This window comes from Glarea lozoyensis (genome assembly GCF_000409485.1).
Source record: "Glarea lozoyensis ATCC 20868 chromosome Unknown GLAREA14, whole genome shotgun sequence".
NCBI classification, from domain to species: domain Eukaryota; kingdom Fungi; phylum Ascomycota; class Leotiomycetes; order Helotiales; family Helotiaceae; genus Glarea; species Glarea lozoyensis.
In genome coordinates this window covers 168617-188016 of record NW_007360988.1, presented here as the reverse complement: position 1 = coordinate 188016, position 19400 = coordinate 168617, and the positions used below count along the sequence as shown (strand labels likewise).

The 19400-nt window shown below is 47.3% G+C and overlaps 6 protein-coding genes across 6 annotated transcripts; 4 read left to right on the top strand and 2 right to left on the bottom strand.

The window, feature by feature from the left end:
* Nucleotides 1-717: 717 nt before the first annotated feature.
* Nucleotides 718-3020, top strand: GLAREA_06622 (uncharacterized protein; the record flags this gene model as incomplete). The annotated part of the gene is made up of 2 exons (XM_008080570.1): nucleotides 718-1249; nucleotides 1303-3020. 2 exons carry the CDS (start codon nucleotides 718-720, stop codon nucleotides 3018-3020), a joined length of 2250 nt encoding a protein of 749 aa, XP_008078761.1.
* A 756-nt stretch (nucleotides 3021-3776) lies between these two features.
* GLAREA_06621 (uncharacterized protein) lies at nucleotides 3777-5167 on the top strand (the record flags this gene model as incomplete). Its single annotated transcript, XM_008080569.1, has 6 exons — nucleotides 3777-3795; nucleotides 3878-4101; nucleotides 4155-4403; nucleotides 4448-4854; nucleotides 4907-5094; nucleotides 5142-5167. 6 exons carry the CDS (start codon nucleotides 3777-3779, stop codon nucleotides 5165-5167), a joined length of 1113 nt encoding a protein of 370 aa, XP_008078760.1.
* A 963-nt stretch (nucleotides 5168-6130) lies between these two features.
* Nucleotides 6131-8104, top strand: GLAREA_06620 (uncharacterized protein; the record flags this gene model as incomplete). Its single annotated transcript, XM_008080568.1, has 2 exons — nucleotides 6131-6704; nucleotides 6756-8104. The coding sequence occupies 2 exons, from the start codon at nucleotides 6131-6133 to the stop codon at nucleotides 8102-8104; spliced, it is 1923 nt and encodes a 640-aa protein (XP_008078759.1).
* A 538-nt stretch (nucleotides 8105-8642) lies between these two features.
* On the top strand, nucleotides 8643-9977 carry GLAREA_06619 (FAD/NAD(P)-binding protein; the record flags this gene model as incomplete). The annotated part of the gene is made up of 2 exons (XM_008080567.1): nucleotides 8643-8771; nucleotides 8826-9977. 2 exons carry the CDS (start codon nucleotides 8643-8645, stop codon nucleotides 9975-9977), a joined length of 1281 nt encoding a protein of 426 aa, XP_008078758.1.
* A 1905-nt stretch (nucleotides 9978-11882) lies between these two features.
* GLAREA_06618 (Mitochondrial carrier) lies at nucleotides 11883-14143 on the bottom strand (the record flags this gene model as incomplete). The annotated part of the gene is made up of 3 exons (XM_008080566.1): nucleotides 11883-12617; nucleotides 12664-13857; nucleotides 13937-14143. The coding sequence occupies 3 exons, from the start codon at nucleotides 14141-14143 to the stop codon at nucleotides 11883-11885; spliced, it is 2136 nt and encodes a 711-aa protein (XP_008078757.1).
* A 1382-nt stretch (nucleotides 14144-15525) lies between these two features.
* On the bottom strand, nucleotides 15526-17772 carry GLAREA_06617 (Cyclin-like protein; the record flags this gene model as incomplete). Its single annotated transcript, XM_008080565.1, has 4 exons — nucleotides 15526-15837; nucleotides 15890-16429; nucleotides 16484-17617; nucleotides 17761-17772. 4 exons carry the CDS (start codon nucleotides 17770-17772, stop codon nucleotides 15526-15528), a joined length of 1998 nt encoding a protein of 665 aa, XP_008078756.1.
* Between the last annotated feature and the right edge of the window lie 1628 nt (nucleotides 17773-19400).

Genomic DNA, 19400 nt, shown 5'->3' with positions numbered 1-19400 from the left:
TTACATGTCGATGTATGTTAGTGATAATAGGTTCGGCATCCAATCTCTAATTTCACAAAAGTGGACGTTTTCATCCGGGGTACGAACTATGTACAACCACCACTGTTTGAGCAACACGAGCCATGTGCTCCATTGACGGATTGAGATTCGACGGATCACCACAAGTGAGTAGGACTCTTGTTTCTTTAATACAGTCTACTGATACTTGGTTAGGTGGCACACTTTGAGCGGGCCTAAGCCTGAACCTTATGTTCATCAAAGAATGAAATGAGCAAATGTATACACATCGCAGAAGTCAAGGGACCGCTGAGCAAGCATTTCCCGAGTCTAGCAAGCGACTCGAGCATGTTGTTCACCCGTTGGACTACGAGACTTAGGTAGCCTTATGTTGAGCAGCATACGTGGGCCGCAACCTGCCAACTGTTTCAATTGAATCAAATTGCTTGACACCACCAGAAGTTCTTATCTCAACACATATCTAAGAAATTTTCAGAGGTATTATTAGTCTAAGCAAGTTGACAGAATACTCTATGTTGTGTCAACATGATCGATTAAACCTTGCGCTTCGCAGTCATTTATTCAACAAAAGAGCCTGTCGCACGGATGCATCTTTAAGCGCTGGGTCTAATGCTGTGCAAGTCTCCCTTCCATGTTCATCAAACATCTCTTGCGAAATCTCACAGTAAATGTACTCAACCATTATCATCATCAATCAAGATGCTCTGTGCTTGTTGTCAGGCCATTGACCTTCGAGGACGTGCAAAAGACATTGGGATGTGGAGTTTAGCTGATCACTTGGAGTTACGTGACAACAAGCATGACAGCTTCCGTTACACCAGGCTTTCTTACCATTCAACACTTGAAGCTATGTTTTCTGCTATATCACAAGGCTGTGAGTTCTGTGAGTTGCTCTGCCCCATCTACGATGAAGCCGCGCCACATCTTCGGCGCGAACATGCACATTTTTACCCAAATGGGTCCAGCGAAGCGATGCAAAGCATGCCAATTCCCCTTGATTCCAGGCCTAACCTGAGAATCATTAAAGAGGACCACTGCTCGATAACCCCGGCGACATTGATCAAGCTAGATCCAAAGTACAAGAAGGTCTTACGGAAGGCCATCGAAGAAGGTTCTGAAAACCAAAGACTGAGACAATCTTGCGCATTAGGTCTTCAGCTCGGGTTATCCACGCCCAATGATCCTTCAAGGGTCATCAATGTTGCTATACTTGGATTGCTTGCAGACAAGAGTATTTACCTACCCTTCTTGTGCGCAAATACATGTGGACTAAAGTATTTGTAGATGATCCTTTAGTTCAACAGGGGTTATTTGGTAGTCGCGAGGCTACGGTAGGAACAGATTTTAGTCTTGCTAAGGCGTGGCTGCAGCGCTGTTCTCAAGACCATAACTCATTCGGTTGCAAATCAGATAACGTTCAGCGTCCTTTACCGACGCGAGTAATTTTTGTGGGAGACAACGTCAATGAGGTTGCATTATGCGAAACAAGTGGAGGACATGGGAGGTTCGCAGCTCTTTCGCACTGTTGGGGAGAACAGGCCAAATGGACAACTACTAAGCAACATCCCAAACTCCCACCGTACGACGACTTTCCAGGCAATTTTCAAGATGCAATTGTTTTGACTAGGAAGCTGGGTATCCGATATCTGTGGATTGATGCGCTTTGCATACTGCAGGATTGTATCGCAGATTGGCAAAAGGAGTGTGCAGACATGACGAATATCTACCGCAATGCGGAAGTCACCATATCGGTACAGGATAATCCAAGCTCTTCCAATACAGGCTTCCTGAAAACCCATGCCACGTCTGCCTATAAATCGTTTGACTGGCACGGGCTCCGCGTTTCTCAGCAGGCTTCTGCATCTCGGGACCCATTTGGGTCATTACGTCGTACAGTCATAGATAGTCGGGGTTGGATCTTACAAGAGAGATTACTCTCCCGTCGGATATTACACTTCTCGAAGAAAATGATGTCGTGGGAATGTTCCCAGGCGGTATACAAGGATGATTTCCATTATCCAATGTCCGTACATCCTAGACTACCAAAGCATCAGCTCTTCGAGTTGGACACTTTGAGCAAATTTTCCTTGTGCGAATACTGGCATTCAGTGGTAGAAGACTATTCGACTCGATCTCCTACCATATCTGGAGATAAATTTCCAGCGATCTCCGGGCTCGCCGCGCTATTTGCACAAGCTTTTAGAGCTCAATATATCGCGGGCCTTTGGTGCAGACGCTTCGTACTCGGTTTATGCTGGAGAGTGATCGAACCTACAGCGTCGGATGGTGATGCATCAGCAGAGGCATGGGTCGCACCTTCTTGGTCATGGGCTTTCCAAAGAAATGTATGTTGGGCGTATTCATATGATGTCGACATGCTAGAGGACGCGCCTCATCTCAAGTCGGTGCATCGAGCTATGATGGTCAAGTCGTATGATATATCTATAGCTGGCCACGATCCGTTCGGTGCTTTAAAATCAGCTTCAGTGCTCATACTGGGCAAACTACAGTCTTGTTCTGTAGTGCAACTAACCCGTAGAGGACCATCAGAGGGTAAGCCCAGGGGTTTCTACGTCGTTGATCACGATGGTTGTCCTCTCGGTACTGTGGACTTTGACGACCTAAGCGGCAAGACAACTATGAGCACAAAGGGGCAGTCCGGATTAAACCAAGCCGCTGGCTCTGAGTTGTGCTGCGTGGGAGTCTTCACTCTTCTAGTTTATTCACTGTTGTATATCGTGAGGAACGGAGGAGGAACGGACCATACACCTGTCACACATGCCTTGTACTGCAGTCAATCAAATCTTCGGAGAACACATTCCGCAGAATTGGACTGGCAACGCTTAGTCGGCCATCTTGGGCTGAGTATGCGGAATATTTTGATGGTAGTTATTGGCGTCCCCCTCGCTTTCCGGACGACGTTGCATCGGAGTCGGTCAACAGAATACGATGTTTTTTCGACAATGTCCAACGAAGACAAGTCATATTGCTGTAGCTGGTAATATAGTACTGGTTGCTCTTGCTTGTCGCATGTCGGTCATCTTAGAGTATTCTTGCAAGCAAATGGGTCACCAAGTGTGTTGTGAGTCCGACAGGACACCTACTTTCAGGACGGTCACGATAAACCTTATCTAAGAAGATGTGCTTGCTCAATTCTTAAAGTAAATACAATATATTATCTATTCAACTAAGATTGAATATGTCAACTGAATACGCAGCGGGAGAACTTAAGATGTCGGTTTCTAAACGTCATTGTACTTGCGAATTTGGAGAGTGTCCTGTCAGTCTTATAATGCACTGGTTGGTGTATGGGCATAACGCTGAATCTTTTACTGAATCAAGTTGTCGTCGGCACATTTCTCAAAACTGACATTGATATTCTGACTTCCTGATCTTGACTCGATTTCCTTTCGTTGTGTTCAACATAGATCAACATGTGCGAAGGCTCGAATGGATTGAAGTGCCGATAGGTGCGGTGCCGAAGTTCAACAAGCCTCTTTATCCAAATCAATCAACGGCTCTCCGATCAAACTTAATATTCCTCTTGGACCACATGCAGGATCCGCAATCAACAATGTTGTTTAATTGGGCAGTTTTGTTTCTCAAAACACCTTTGCAATTGGCGCATTCTTTTGCCGTCGTGGCGTTCATCAATAGATGCACAGAATTCATCTAATTATGTCTTGATCACTTTATGATTGAGATTCGGTTTCTAAATTCAGACAAAGCCGAGCTAGCGAGTTTAGATGATTGAAGATATGGCATTTCTCGGTTTCAGTATAAACGGCCCGGGTTTACATCGATCGAGGAACTTATTTGAAGAGTCAATGTCGCTTCTGTATCACCAAAAGTCTAATAGTATTCAATCGTCCTATCAACACTATGATTTGGTCAACGATATCGCTCGTTGCGCTACTCGCGCAACAGTCAATTGCACAAACAGGATCAGCTAGAGGATCTGATTTTCTTCGCTTTGGATGTTCTCAGCTCGTCGTTGAAAGAACGGACCCTCTTGTCAACCCGGGACAAATACCATCACCTCATATGCATCAGATTGTTGGAGGAAGTTCTTTCAATACTACGGTAAGTCACTAGTCATCAATTGCACAAGGAACTCGGCTAATATGAGATACCAGATGGATATCAAAAAAGCGGACCCATCAACGACATCCAAATGCACTTCATGCAAGCTATCTGAAGATTTCAGCAACTACTGGACCGCTTCAATCTACTTCAAATCACCAGAAAACGGAACCTACAAACGAGTTCCTCAAATGGCCAACGGCCGCTTGAACGGCACGCTTCTCGAACAGGAAGGAGGTATTACAGTTTACTACATGCAGCCCTTCAGCGGCACGAACAAAAAGACAACAGTCATGAGCCCTGTACGTCCACTGCCCTCTCCTCCCAACACCGACTAATCCCCCAGGGCTTCCGCATGCTCGTCGGCGACCCTTCCCTCCGCAGTAAACCCAGCGGCTCTCTCAAAATCTGCCACCGCTGTCTCGCCAAGTCCGAGCGCATCATGGGTGGCAGTGGCGCGCCCTGCGACTCCTCCGACACCGCTGAGTTTCCCAATAAACCGTGTCCCGGCGGCATTCGCGCCACCGTCATCTTCCCGTCGTGCTGGGATGGCAAGAATCTCGATACCCCGGATCATAAGAGCCATGTCGCGTATGCCTCAGGCGCGGCGCTTGCTGGTGATAAGTGTCCGTCTACGCATCCTGTCAGGATTCCGCAGGTTATGTATGAGATTATGTATGATACTTCGAGCTTTGCGGATCCCGCGTATTACAAAGATGGAAAACAGCCGCTTGTTTATAGTTTTGGTGATACGTTAGTGCTTTTCTCTTTTACTGGTTTGAAAGTGCAACACTGATGTTGATAGAACTGGATACGGTGCTCACGGTGATTACCTCTTTGGCTGGGTGGAAGGCTCGCTTCAGAAAGCTATGGATTCCCTGGGAAAACAGTGCTTTAGTGAGACTTGTCCTGTGTTGAAGTTGCAGTCTAGTCCGGAGGCTATTGGATGTACGAAGGCGCAGCAGGCTGTTGAGGATGTTGGGACGGATACTTGTAAGTCTTGTTTCCTGACATTCGGATGATAGCTCACAGTCTTTTAGGGCTCAAGGAGATTCCAGGGATGTGATTATTCAGTGAAGATGAAGCCGGGGGACTGTCTGCAGTTACTGTTGCGTGATACGATTTCCGTTAGAATGTGTTTTGATTAGCGAGATGTGTTTATTGCAATTCAAAAATTTAACTTACAGTGTTTCCCAAGTGGACTTGCTACATATGAGATTAATGTTTCACATTCTTCGAATTTCTCGCTCCAACGAGCGGATCGTTACCCTTCTGTACCCTTTACTCGTCATCATCTGAGGTACATAACGTCTCACACGTAGCCAATTAATCTCAGGTAGTTCCGCTAGGTTCATGACCATAGAGGAGTTAAGTTAGCTCACAAGATCTTGGATTTGCTTGAACGTTTGCTTCCTTGAAAAGCACCAAGTGCCCCTTCGTGTCGAAGCAAAATCATCAATATGCAAGACACTACATACCGTTTAATGTCGACTTCAAACCTAACAACAAAAGGATTTTCAATATTATAGCAAATCTCTCCTTTGGAATTGGATTTTTCGTCCCAAAATTATAATACCTAAGACTTTACATGAAGGATAAACTGAGCATAAAATCAATTAGTACAAACATTTCATTTAAACGGTGATTAGTGAGGAGAACATCTATTTAAAAATTTAAAAGCTATGATCTACTGTCAAAGTGACTATTCTTCAGCGGAATCATTGCGTGATCTATGTGAAGAAATCTGCCACTTGTCACACCCCCTTAGAGATATTATAAGCGAGACCATGGGCCGTCAGAAGCGAGGTTAAAAAGGGGGTGGTTCACGCTCGTCCAGCCAATCAAGTAAATGCGGGGCGGAAAGCTATGATTCAAAAAAGTTCCTTCGAAGCTTCACCCCACCAACATTACAACGAGTATTCTTCAACACTACACATTGCGATTGCAACGGTTCCGCAGACTTTCATAGTCAATTATATCGATGCGGTGACCTTATAAGTCAATATTCTTCAATTAACATCCTCCCACAATGCCACCAAAAGCCGCTCGCGGCCCGCGCGCAGCTCGAGGAGCTCGAGGTCGAGGTCGCGGCAGACCAGCAGCAGAAGCAGAATCATCCGCCCCCGTCATTAAGTCGGAAGAGCCAGACACGCACTCTCTCCACGAACATACGCCTTCCGAAGCAGCAGATCCTCCATCCACCACCCCCCAAAATGTATCTCCAAATTCGTCGCCCGCGACCGTTCCGACCGAAACACCAGCGCCTACACCCGTTCGTGTTGCGCCTCCGCGAGCGGAGAGCTCGAGTCGTGGGAGAGGGGGAGCGGTAGGACAGCGAGGGAAACCGGCGGTGGAAAGTAAATTCAAACCGAGGGCTATTAGGCGCGATGCTGGTGAGCGCGAGCGCATACGGAAGGAGGAGATGGACAAGCAGGCTGCGTTGGAGAAAGAGGCAGAAGCAGAGGCGGCCCGAATAGCGAGGGGCTTGGGAAGGGGACGTGGGAGGGGTGGGAGAGGCAGAGGAGATCGCTTGGATAGGGCTGTGAGTAGTAGAAATACTAATTCGGCGAGTGGTTTGTTTGGGGTTGCGCCGGAGGAGTTGGGTGAGTTTTCTGTTTTGCTAGGCATGAGGTTGGTGTGCTGATTTGATGTAGCGAGAAGGACTGAGGGATTCTCAGCGTCAAGGATTGGTGGTGGTGCCGGTGGAGGGGGAGGGGGAGGAGGGGGTGGAGGAGGTGGATCAGGTCCTAGTGGCACAAGAATCAAGAGTGAAGGTGGTGGACTTGCTGGTCTTTCCGGGGGTTCAGGAGGACAGAATCCGTTCATGTACGGCGCAAACTTTGTACCCGAGTACGACGACGACGATGACGAGACGGAACGTATCGATATTGACAGTATGAACGATAAATGGAAACTCGACAGAGATGGCTTTGCGATTACTGGATCTAGAACGAGGGAGGCAGGGGATGGGAAAATGTCTAATATGGATCTTATGTTGCCGATTCGATTAAGTCGAATCCACCACGAGACAAAGAAAGCATATATCAATATTCCGGACGACGCAGACCTTGATGTCAAACAGGAGGAAGCAGATGGTATGGAGATTGACGAGGAAAAGTCAACCAATATTCCGGATGGCAATGAGAGCTTACCAGTCAAGTCTGAATCGGCTATGGAGGAAGAAGTCGAACCAGAAGAAGTTCCGCCTCCGGCTTCAATTCCCTCATCACCCGAATCGAAGCGAAAAGTCGCGAGGCAAATTAAGCCAGACATACCATCCAGTCCTGAAGCTCAATTCTCAGACAAAGTCAAACCACCGACAAGCCCCGAATTAAAAAAGCGCAGAGACAGCAAGAAGCACGAGGTCAAGCCAGTATTACAAACTGAAGAAGATACGGCGGAATACGAACGCCATCTTGACGAAATGGAGCATCTTGCGAAGGAACTAGGTGGTGTTCGGGCTCGTACCAGACTTGACACTGATGGAGATGAACTTATGGAGAATGAAGAAGAAGCATTTGAACTCGATGGCAAACTCTTCTTATTCCAATTTCCACCCGTCCTGCCGAGTCTCTACAATCCTCAAAAATCATCGAAGCCCGAAAGCAAGAAATCAAAACAAGATAAGAAAGCGGCCGATGCAGCTGCTTCTCCTAGCAAGAGTGGCAAACCTATTAAGGTGAAAAATGAACCTGAGACGGAAGAAAGGATTGAACATGAGGTTGAGGTTGAGGAGGAGACAAAACTTGTGGAACAAGAAGGCTGGATCGGGAAGATGGTCGTCAGGAAGAGTGGGAAGGTGGAGTTGGCGTGGGGTGGTACCAGTATGATTGTGCATGCTGGGACGGCGGGGGATTTTCTGAGCACGGCGGTTATGGTGGATGGGAGGGAGAGGCCTACGAGTTTGTTTCGAGAGAATGAAGCGAGCGAGGGCAGTGCGGTGGGTATGGGGAAGGTGTTTGGGAAGTATGTTGTTGTTCCTGATTGGGAGAAGTTGAGTTGAGATGTATTTCCGAAGTGTGATTTGGGTATGGGAGTTTTGTGTGAGCATTTACAGGTCAAAATTGCATGGACGGGCGTTTTAGCTGTAAGTTGACTTTGATGTAGAAATCAGCTTAGAGAAATAGAATTGTTACAAGAGACGGCTTGAATGCCGATGTAACTATCCGTAAGTCCTTTTTATCACCGTACCGTGTGTTCGGGCAGCGAAAGTGGACGATAAACCCCGCAATGGCGGGGCCCCGCGTTGTCGTCCACTTCAAATCTACAACTACAACTCTTCTTATATCAAGCTCATTAACACTGTTTTGACTCAGGACTTCATAAGTTTTTGTCCATTGTCATACTCATGATTTCTAGATTTGTGTCTTGATGATTGTCAGCACCTGATCCTTTCATACTATCTCTTAGAGACTCTCTAAACTCTTCAGTCAAATCGGTAATCATCAGCTCCCATTATCACTCCAATAAATATATTCGGGGTCTTATCATTAGAAGCCAGCAGTGGTTCTGCTTAACGAATCATATCTAGATCTAACACAATGTCAATACATCTCATAATCATAGGCGCCGGTCTAGCAGGCCTCTCAGCGGCCATCTCAACCAAATTAGCAAATTCAAACCACAAAGTCACCATCCTCGAATCCGCAAAGGAATTAGCAGAAGTTGGGGTAAGCGTCCCAATCGCCATCTCTAATATAAAGCTATAAACTAATCCATCACAGGCAGGCCTCCAACTAACACCCAACGCAACCCGTCTCTTCAAATCCTGGGGAGTCTATAACACTCTTCTCCCACTCGCAACAGCCCCAGCAGCTCTTCACGTCCGTAGATACGATGGCACCAAGACACTCTCTTCGACACCGGATTTTCAATCTCAGATCCAGGAACGCTACAACGCTCCCTTCTGGGGCATGCACCGCGTCGACCTCCAACACGCACTCGTATCCCGCTGCAAAGAGCTCGGCGTAACAATCAAACTAAACAGTAAAGTCGCAAACGTGAATTTCGCAACCGCAACCGTAACACTCGAGTCCGGCGAGCAAATCAAGGGTGATCTTGTCCTCGCGGCTGATGGACTCTGGTCGGCTACCCGCTCGCAGTTCCTCGGTCACGATTCCCCGCCCGTTCATACAGGCGACCTGGCGTATCGTATTGTGATCAACACAGCTGATCTCGCTGACCCCGACCTCCGCGCTTTCGTCGAGAAGAAGGAAGTTAATTTCTGGATCGGGCCTGAGACGCACGTCGTAGCTTACACGATGCGCGGTGGCTCCGTCTACAACATCGTCTTGCTTAGTCCGGATAACCTCCCTCCAGGCGTCGCGAAATTGGCAGGCGATATCGGGGAGATGCAAAGGCTGTTCGAGGGCTGGGATCCACTGCTCAGACGGTTTCTAGGCGAGGTGAAGAAAGTGGATAAGTGGAAACTCATGTATCATACCCCGTTACCGAGATGGTGTAGTGAGGATGGACGGTTCTGGATGGCGGGTGATGCGTGTCATCCTATGTTACCGTATCTGGCGCAAGGAGCTAATAGTTCGTTGGAGGATGGGGCGGTTGTGGGGGCTTTGCTGAAGGATGTGGCTTCTGCTGAGGAACTACCACGTGCGGCGAAGATTTATGAGGAGTTGAGAAAGGGGAGGGGAGAAAGTATTCAGAGGGAGACGTTTGGACAGAGGGTTGATTTTCATAGGGGTGATGGGTTGGAGCAGAGGGCTAGGGATGAGGTTTTCAAGAAGTATGAGGGGAGAGAAGTTGGGTTGGATGTTGAGGGGTGGCCTAGTCGGTGGCAGGGCGGTACGGTTCAGAAGTGGTTGTATGGGTATGATGCTTATGAGGAGGTTGAGAAGGTGCTGAAAGAGAAACATTCATAAGTATGATAATCTCAAAACCAGACCTTCCACCACTCCTTTTCCAAGTATGAGATGTACCTTATCAAAAGACATAATATCACAATCTCTCAAGTAAACTGAAGCTTTGTTAACAGGAAATCCTAACTATCGTTTGCCACGGTGGCACCGCTTCACTACTTAATATCACCCATGACGAACGCCATATCATTCCTCGAAGCACTTGACGAAATACACGATATTTCATCAATTGCTTCTAGGAAATACATGGTCTCGACCACCACTTACTAAGTAGTAGGTACTTTTCTGGGAGCAGGTGTCCCACAAGGCTCCTAAATCGCGAATTAATATACTAATAGGATTTCCGAGATTTGGATTTGTTTTCTAGAGCTGCTCTTTCTACATTATTCCCTTTAACCTAGGGAATTAATAAATAAGTCTAAGCACTAATTCATATTTGTCTAGTTAGAGGAAACGTTGTCCTAGGACTGGATTGATGGCAGGAACACACTTCCTTACTTCTTTTATAATAAATATAATTATGCTTTGCAATATAGACAATATCGCATAATTGACTTTCCAAGAGAATTAACAACATAAGAGCTTTTCTTGTAAATCATTCTTACTCCAACGTAGTAAGACGATCGTTCGATTCGCCGACGATAAGAACGACTCACTAGTGACGATTGCTTTTAAGGTAGTGATTCTTTAGTTTTAGAGTTTTATAAGGTAAAAGTAAGGCGATGATCTTGAATTCTCAGGTACAGCTTGTTTTGTACAGTATACCTACACGAGACAATTACTCTACCACGCCCTCCCACAAGTCACTCACACTCTAGCATCATCGACTAACAAGAACCAGATCTACACCGCCTCCTCATCCCTAAAACCGATTTTACAACTTCAAGAATCAGGATAGAGATGACCCCAAGGCAGAAGCTCCAGGTGGCCCTCTAAAACATTTCAAATTACATATCACAGATGCTACTGAATTTAGAATGCAAATAATCCCACCCGACCAAACCTCCAATACTTATCTACTCCTTCCCACCAAATATCTTTCTCCATCAAACATGTCATCGACATCCAACCTCATTACCCCCCAAAACCCCCTCAAACGTTGCAAGAACTTAACAACAGAGCCATCAATTTCCTCCTTGCGTATCCAGAATCGGATTTGCAAATTGCGGTGTGTGTCACCTATATCCACAATCAATCCCCTAGTCAAAGAAGACCACATTCCTCATTCCCTGCGTCAGAGAAAAACAGTACACTCAACATTCGAAAGATCAATCAAGGATGTAACGGATCGTGCAATTGATCATCTAGTATTAAAACCCCAAAGGTTACTAGACAGATTATAATCATCACATTCTCATATTTACCGTAGTATCCGTATCTACAACCAGCATAAATAGCACGGGCGATATATCATTACTTCCCATCAATAATCTTACTTACATTGTAGAATCAACGTCACTAGTAGATGACGTGTTTTAGCCGTCGTATCAAGGATGATAACATTTCGGGTAATGATTAGCAATAAAGCGCGAGATCATGCGTTTGTGTTAAGAGCACCTCTTTCCCATTTCCCCATCCCCCAAGTTTACAACCCACAAACCTCACAAAAACAACCCCTCTCACCCCCATCACCACAAGATTTTTTTTTTCAAGGCATCCATATATTTCAATCTACAAAACCCCCCATCCATAGACTATGAACCAACCCACCTACCCTAATAAAACCCTAAATCTGTCTGTCTTGTCTTATCTTAATCTCTAAGTCTAACAACAGTGACGAAACTCAAGAAACGGATAAAAAATGATAATCCCAACACACTTTGTCAATTATACACAACACCCCTTTTGCCCTCCCCCTTATCCCTCCCCCCTTATTCCCCTTACCCAATCCCCACCTCTACACCAGCCCTACTTCCCACCACCCAGCACCTTCGGCACGCCCCTCCACCCCTCCTTCCCCCCCGGCATCCCCCCAACCCCACCAAACCCACCATCCAGATCCAAAATAATCTTCAACGCGTTCCTGCTCCTCAAGAACCCAATCGGGCCGTCCTGCCCCGGTAATCCTTCGCCGGCAGCCACGACACCCTTATGCATCGCGCTCTCCTCCGCTTTCTCAGATCCAGGCATCGGCAGCAGATTCTGAAGGACCTCGTACATCGCGAGCGTGAACCCGAATTGCGGACTCGATCGGAGGATACGCGCTGGTCCACCTTTGAAGAACGCTTTGAAGCCCTCCTCTTTATACACGGTGCTAGCGCACTGTCTCAACCCAGTATACGAGGACTCACCCTTTCTCGCCTCGACCTGGAGACGGGTCTTGATAACATCGCAAGGAGTGGTGAGGTACGCGGCAGGCATACCGGCGATAGCGCCGGCGGTGAGGAGTTGGAGAATGCCGAGTTTTTTCGTGGGCGACTCGCCGTATATGTCGCGTTTGAGGTGGTTGTAGGTTGGGAAGTAGATTGCGGAGAAGGGGACGTCGCGGAGGAGACAGGCGGAGGCGCCTTTGTAGAGACCTACGAGACCGAGATTACGGACGATCCACATGGCTGAGCGACGGGGAGCGCCGTCGACGTTTTTGGCGACTTCTCCTTGGACTTGGAGACGGATTTTGACGATTTCGAGGGGGTTGGTGAAGATCTGATCTACATTAGCGTAACTCAGAGTTTAAGGGTGACAAACTTACAACTTGACAAGCACCAGCAGTACCACCAGCGAGAATCTCATGTGGAATCCAGATTTTGCCATCTTTTCCAGAGAAATGACCTCTTACAAGATCATTTACCGTCAATTTGATAGCCTTTTCAGGAGCAACACCCACAAGTTGCGGTAAGACACCAGAGTATAACCCCTTGAAACCCTCGTTCTTAATAACTTTCTTTGCACAATCCAACGAGTTCTTGTACAACATCTCCCCAACACGAGATGATCGCTGATTCTGCATTCGGGTCTTGACCAAATCAATGGGATAGACCATAAACGCACCAAACGCACCAGCCAGCGATCCAAGCCCAAAGTGATGTACTGATTCTAACACTGAATGCAGAATGCCCTGCGTCTTGACTTTCACTGCTGTAGCTCCTGCACCCGTCGCTTGGCTAAATGCATTATATAAGGGGTTCCGCCATGATGGATCCAGGACTTTAGCAAAGTCACTTAGACCAAGCTTGCCGGAAGGTTCGTCGAGACTGGCAAAGTGGAAAAGGATATCTGCTTCCATAGGAGTGAATAGCGAAAACCGGGTAATTCGAGCTGCTTCATTAAGGAAATCCGTCCTCGTAATCTTTCCATCAGAGCTCTGCGCCGTAGCTTGTCGAATAATCAACTCCACCAAATCCATCTCTCGAATCATATTCTGAAATGCTCGTACATTTGCGTATGAAATCTTGGTCCCGGCCGAAATATTACATAGGGTATGTAAATTCTCAAGTAAATGATCAGAGAGCTTATGTCTCGCAGTCTGAAGAATGATGCGTTGGAAATCTTCTGGCTCAATAAATCCATCCCCGTCTTTATCAAAATGATGGAAAGCCTGCCGTATCCGCTCTCCTTGCAGACCTCTCAGCATCTGCGAGAATTGAGGGTATGTGAGGTCATGTCGTCGTTTCTTTCCACCACTGTATAAGCTCGCCCACTCGCAGTCCCAATCAAACGGTATGTTGTCCGGACTCTTATTCATGCTATAGAGCTTCTTTAGGTTTTCATATTTGACGGTTCCCGTGCGGTCTACATCAAAAAGTCGAAATGCGATCTCGTACTCGGCGTCCGGTTTGGCGAGAAGATTCTCAAAGGTACCCCAATCGAGAAGATTGATCTTTCCAGTATCCCTTCGATCGGCCACACGAAACAGGATCGCATATTGCTCGCGCTTGATCTTATGCTACAAACATCCATCGCATGTCAGTCAATGGCTCTGTAGAGGTTGTGCGACAGAAATTCGCGAAAAAAGTGCAACTCACGTAATCTTCTCCTTCTGGCGCAACGGCATTTATGAATTCCTCTTCGCCCATAAACAACTCCCCAGTCTCAGGATCCTTTTTGGCATTGTCTATAAAGGTCGCTTTCGATCGCGCAGACATCATCGCGTCTTCTGGCACCTCTGAGCCCAGTAATGACTCCTTGACCACCTCCTTGACCTTGGTCACCTCCGTCGACACGGTAGCCATGATTGCAACCCAACCTGAGAGCTGCTGGATCCTGTATGATTGAATTATCCGTCTGTACCGCTAGGAGAATTTCGTTTCAAGCAGTGTGCAAGCTTGCGTGATTTGCGGCGGCAGAAAAATGGGGTGTTGAAGCACAACTCTGGTGGGACGCCAAACAAAAAGCAAGTAATAAAAGAATGCGCCTCTGAGCAAACAGAGCGGTGGGAAACCTTAATTAGTTGATGCGGATGTGGTAACGTCAATCTGGCGATGCGGTGAAAAGATATTGTCAGAGTCCGAGGCAGAGAACGGTGGTAATCTGGGGAAGACTGGTCAGTAGTGTTGTTATTACAAAAGAAGCTCTAATAATTTTCTAGCTTCCGGCTTGGAGCAGCAACAGAGCTTCGGTCAGGGCGAAAACGGCTGCAGGTGGACCGCAAATTTGATTGAACGGCGTTAAATCGGACATCACGGGATCGGCGAAAATTATTTATGGAAATGAGGAAACGTGACTTGCATCATCTTCCACGACAAGTCAATTTGTGATTTACATATCAGTATCCGGATCCAGTTGGAGACCTTGTCAACTGAAGATTCAACTTTCATTCATCGCTGCTCAAGTTTGAGACTGCGATTGACGAGGCTTGGCAAGCTATTTGGGCAATTTACCCGTGCATCACGCTGTGATCAGATGAACTGGTATACTAGCTAGTTCCACGGAATTCAAAACCCACTCTCGACTCCAAGAGCTGTCATACTTGCTTGGCAGTGTCTTTGATCAGATATCAGCCTCCTAGTTTGTTGTCATTAACTTGGGATCACAGTCTTTGAACTTCATTGAAACGTGTTTAGTAGTATACTATAAGTTGTATTCATATTCTCTTTGAGTGGTATCTGCAGTAACTCGAGGAAGAACGCAACCATGTACTACCTAACACCATCGACGCCATGCGAAGCAAGTGGATGACAAAAGAACAACAGCTATTACAATTGGGGGAATGGAATTGAAAAGAAAAGCACAAAACGCAATTATACCGCCCCGGTTTCTATTTTGTTTTTCTTGCATGTAGTCCAGGTAGACAAAAGTCGGGACGGAGCAAGTCGAAGTTGATCATGGTCTCGTTATGTTCGTGAGCATCGTTACGCTAAGGGTAGCAAACATGGAGTGGATCGAGAAGATCGAGCCATGCCTCGTTGATAGCTTTGAGGTAGGAAGGCCATGTTGATGTAAAGATTTTATGCATTGCAATGCCATTTTAAGCGTTGCATTTGAGTATAGGAAGGTAGTGTTGTGAAGATCCAGATGCGTGGCTATGAGATATCATATCGGCAATGAATGATTGTAAGTCGCCGTATCTGGTCCAATAATATACAAAGAAAGTAGGTTTGAATCGATCGAGATACTATACAACACATTCCTTGAGTTGGACGGTGCGCTTGAAAGAGTCTCGTGTTTCGTAAGGCATATGAGCGGCAATGTCTTCAAGAGATGGAAGAGACGGTCTCGAGTTGGAAAGTTGAACGGAAGGGAGAGTAAATCCTCTCTTCATCTCGCCTTGGACGAAGTGTGAAGCACGTTTGTAGCGACGATCAGAGTATTTTTCGAACACGGCCGAGTGGTGCTTTTCAGGATTTTCGCAGCACTCTAGCATCGCTGATACCAAAGGCCGTAACTGCTGCCATGTATAGCCAGAGTAGTGAATGTGAGAAGGACTCTGGGGGTGGGTTAGTTACAAACAACGGAAAAACTCGGACCGATTAGCTTACCCAGTCTCCCTTCTTCAAAGCCATCCGGGCAAAACAGTGAGCACCTGCGGCAACATAGCTAGGTGGGCATCCGACAAAACGCTCATCCATGATGGTAACCTCTAGGAAATATTTCGCCAGAGTTCTCGTTTCCAGATCATAGTCATCGGCCTTGCTGATTCTTCGGAGGAAGCTCATTGGCCCTGGCCAGCCAAGTTCGAATTGCAACATGCTCAACATGAAGCGTTCTGCCTTCAATATCTCGTCCACCGTATACCCACCATCAACCATGTACACAATCTCGCTGACTGCTGGGCAGTTTATTTCTTCGTATTTGGCGGCGACGAATATGGCTGTCGCACCGACCAATTGAAGTTTGCCAAGCGAAACGATTTTACATGAGAGAAATCTGTCAATGTAGTTGACACAGAGGAACAGAGTCTCTGGTAGAAGAGAGAAGCGATGATGCACTTGGATCAACCAATCCATCAGTACGGAGCGCATCGACCATTGAATCTCGGATTGGTTGTCCATGTAGTTTGGGTTGGGAAGCATCTTGATCTGAAGTCACTTAGGTTAGCATTGTAAACAGAAACCGGTGGTTATTAGGCTAACCTCAAGCTCTCGCATGTAAGCAAAGATCTCGTCTCCATACTCGGCCACCATGCTGGTATCCCAAGCTTCATCCTCGATATCCTCTTGGGTTCTTGAACCTTCAACCAATTCTGCGGCAGCGGCAATCTCTTTCTTCGACCTGGCAGTGACCTTTGGAAGAAGAATGGCACCGGTGGTAGCACCCCCTGTGGTATTATCGCCTCGAGATTTGAAGGAATGCGCAGTTGTATAACCCTGTTCGTCATACATCTCTTCCTCATCCTCCCAGTACTCCTCTGGTTCCTGTAAATGTGGTGGTGCGGGCAGTTGACGATGGAGTCTATCAGCACCATCATTCAGTGGTGCTGAAGTCTCGTACACGGACTCATGTTCATGCTTTTGCTCGGCCAATTCAACATATTTCTCATTGCTCTCGCCAGAATTAATGTCAACCTCCTCCTCAGCATCTTCGTACAAAGGGTCGCTGGTTATGATACCAGCGTAGGAATCAGGTACATCGTTGAATGTTGGCTTGCTTTGATCATGGCGAAGAGCTGGTTGCTCGGAGTTCAGTTGAGGTTGAGACTTGTGATGGCGAGGTTCGTGGGTCTTGTGGACAGGTGCGCTTAAAGCTGATTCTTGTTTAGGTATATGACTAGTAGCAGGACGCGGTTTTGCCTCAGCCTCGCTGTCCTTGTATATGATTGTGGACTTCTTGGATAATGTACGTTTGGCTGGAGGAGGCGCGTGTGCTCGCGATTCTCCAAGTGGTGCCTTGGTCGGTATTGGAGCAAGAATTGGCTCAGGCTGAAGGATCGCAACATTTGTAATCCCTTTTGCCGCTACGACATTAAGAGATCTCTGTGCTGGCCTCAACAAAGCAGCTGGCTTCTCTGGATGTGCCACAGGCTTGACCAACTCCACCTTGCCTTGCTTTCCTCCGGCAGACGAGTCGTCGTGAACGGCGATACTCTTCACAGTATTGCTGACATCCCCAAAGGCAGTTCTTTTGGCAGCAGCCTTCAGTCCGCCGACAGCCAGCATGTTCGATAGAGTTCCTGTTGACTTGTGTCGAGAGTGAAGGGTCTGCTTGGTGGTGACTGGAGCAGCGTTCTCATCGCCTTGAAGACGAAGAGGACGTATTCCTCGTTGCGGCTAACAGTCATTAAATGTTAGCATAGATCGACTCGAAGCGAAGCCTTGTTGTTAGGGTGATGTGCGAGAATGTGCCAGGAAATTAGACGCGGACGAAATCTCGTCAATAGGAAGGGTGAACAATATGAGAGTCAACAACGTACCCTCGCGTCCATTGTGATAGCGGTGCTATTAAGCTATGCTTGTAATTACAATTGCTGATTGCCAAAAGATGATGCAATGTCTACTCGTTCTTGTTGACTCGCAGATGTTATGCGAATATTGGAGAAGAGCAAGAATCGCGTCCCAAAAGTTATAAAGGGGTGACGAAGCCGACGAGGAGATTGCGGTCGTATTCGAGATAATTGAGAAGCTGCGCGTGGCTTTTAATGTTGCGATGTACCGAAGAAGCACTGCAGATAAAAGATCAGTGCATCGCAAGATTGAAATGGAGTGAGAAGGACGGAGCAGAGGAGGATGCGACGATGTAGAAGGATGGTAGAGGCTGGAACTTTGTAGCTCTCGACATCACGAACCAGGGCAACGGCCACCACAACAAATGTGCGACCCCTGCAAAGTAAATAAAGCTAAGATCTTTTGGCGTACGGCGCACGAGCCATCGAGGATCGGTGGAAGGTACCGCCGCTCCGGGATAGCAACGGCCCCACGCGCATCGTGCCTCGCGTCTCCCAAACGCGTCCTCGAAAATCAACAGAAACTGATACAATGGGATAATAACCACCACGTTATGATATTAATGTGTCTTTGACATGAACCATTGTTATGCATATGTTCTCAACCTGGTTCAATGTCAAAAAGGAACCTACAGCTTTACCTGCTCTCATCATTTGCAAATACATCAATGTGTGCCAAGCCTAATGTTGATATCAGGAAACGTTCGCGTTGTCACCTGATGTACTTTTCAATCTAATCTTTGCGCATTCGCAACGTCACCTCATGCCAATACATCTCGATACAATTGTCGCATGGCTCTCTTTTGTATACATTTCCTTTGCGCTGCTTATTGCGATTGACCTTGTTCTATTTTCATGCGTTGCGACAACTATTGGAGGTTAGCCGCTCGGAAGACGGCTTTTTGGCAATTCCTTTGTGGTGTTCGGCGCACCGCTGCCAGACAAGTCCAGACTCGCGAGAGCGACTTGTGACTGGCAAACGAAGGCTTGATTTCCCGAACGCACTTTTCTAGAGGTGGGAGGAATCGACGCAGGATCACCCGTCATTGGCTGCTATTTGCACACGTTAGATGTCCATACTTTATCATCGCAGAGCCGTTATTGCTTCCCCTCGTCCAGTCTATTCGTCCTTTTCGATTTGCTAGGCGCAGCGCAGCGCCCGTCAGGATTCCCAGCCGGACGTTTGAAGCAGAGGCGCAGAGGCGCAAACACTCGCTCAGCGCGCCCTCCCTACCAGCTTGTCCCAATCCCCGTCTCGTGAAGGGAGAAGCATGATCGCGACTTTGTTTATTATTCAGCCCGTTGCGGTCGTTGGTTGGTGACGAGCAGCTTCGCGGTGGTCAGTCGTCCTGGTCGAGGTTAGGTCTCACGGCCAAGGGCTGTTCGGGCTTCAGGAATCCCCAAAACTTCATTGGATCATCTTCTTCAGGTCCTCAAACTTGCGCCGGATCAAGAGGCATCACAACCCTGCATGATGGTAAGACAACCACCCGCATCAACGTCGACTTCGAGATACGAAGCTGGTGGAAGCTCCTGACGGTCACCAGAGAATGATCCGTCGTGTAGGAGAGCGCGCTCGAGACTCCCACAGGTTCTAGTATTTTCAGTCG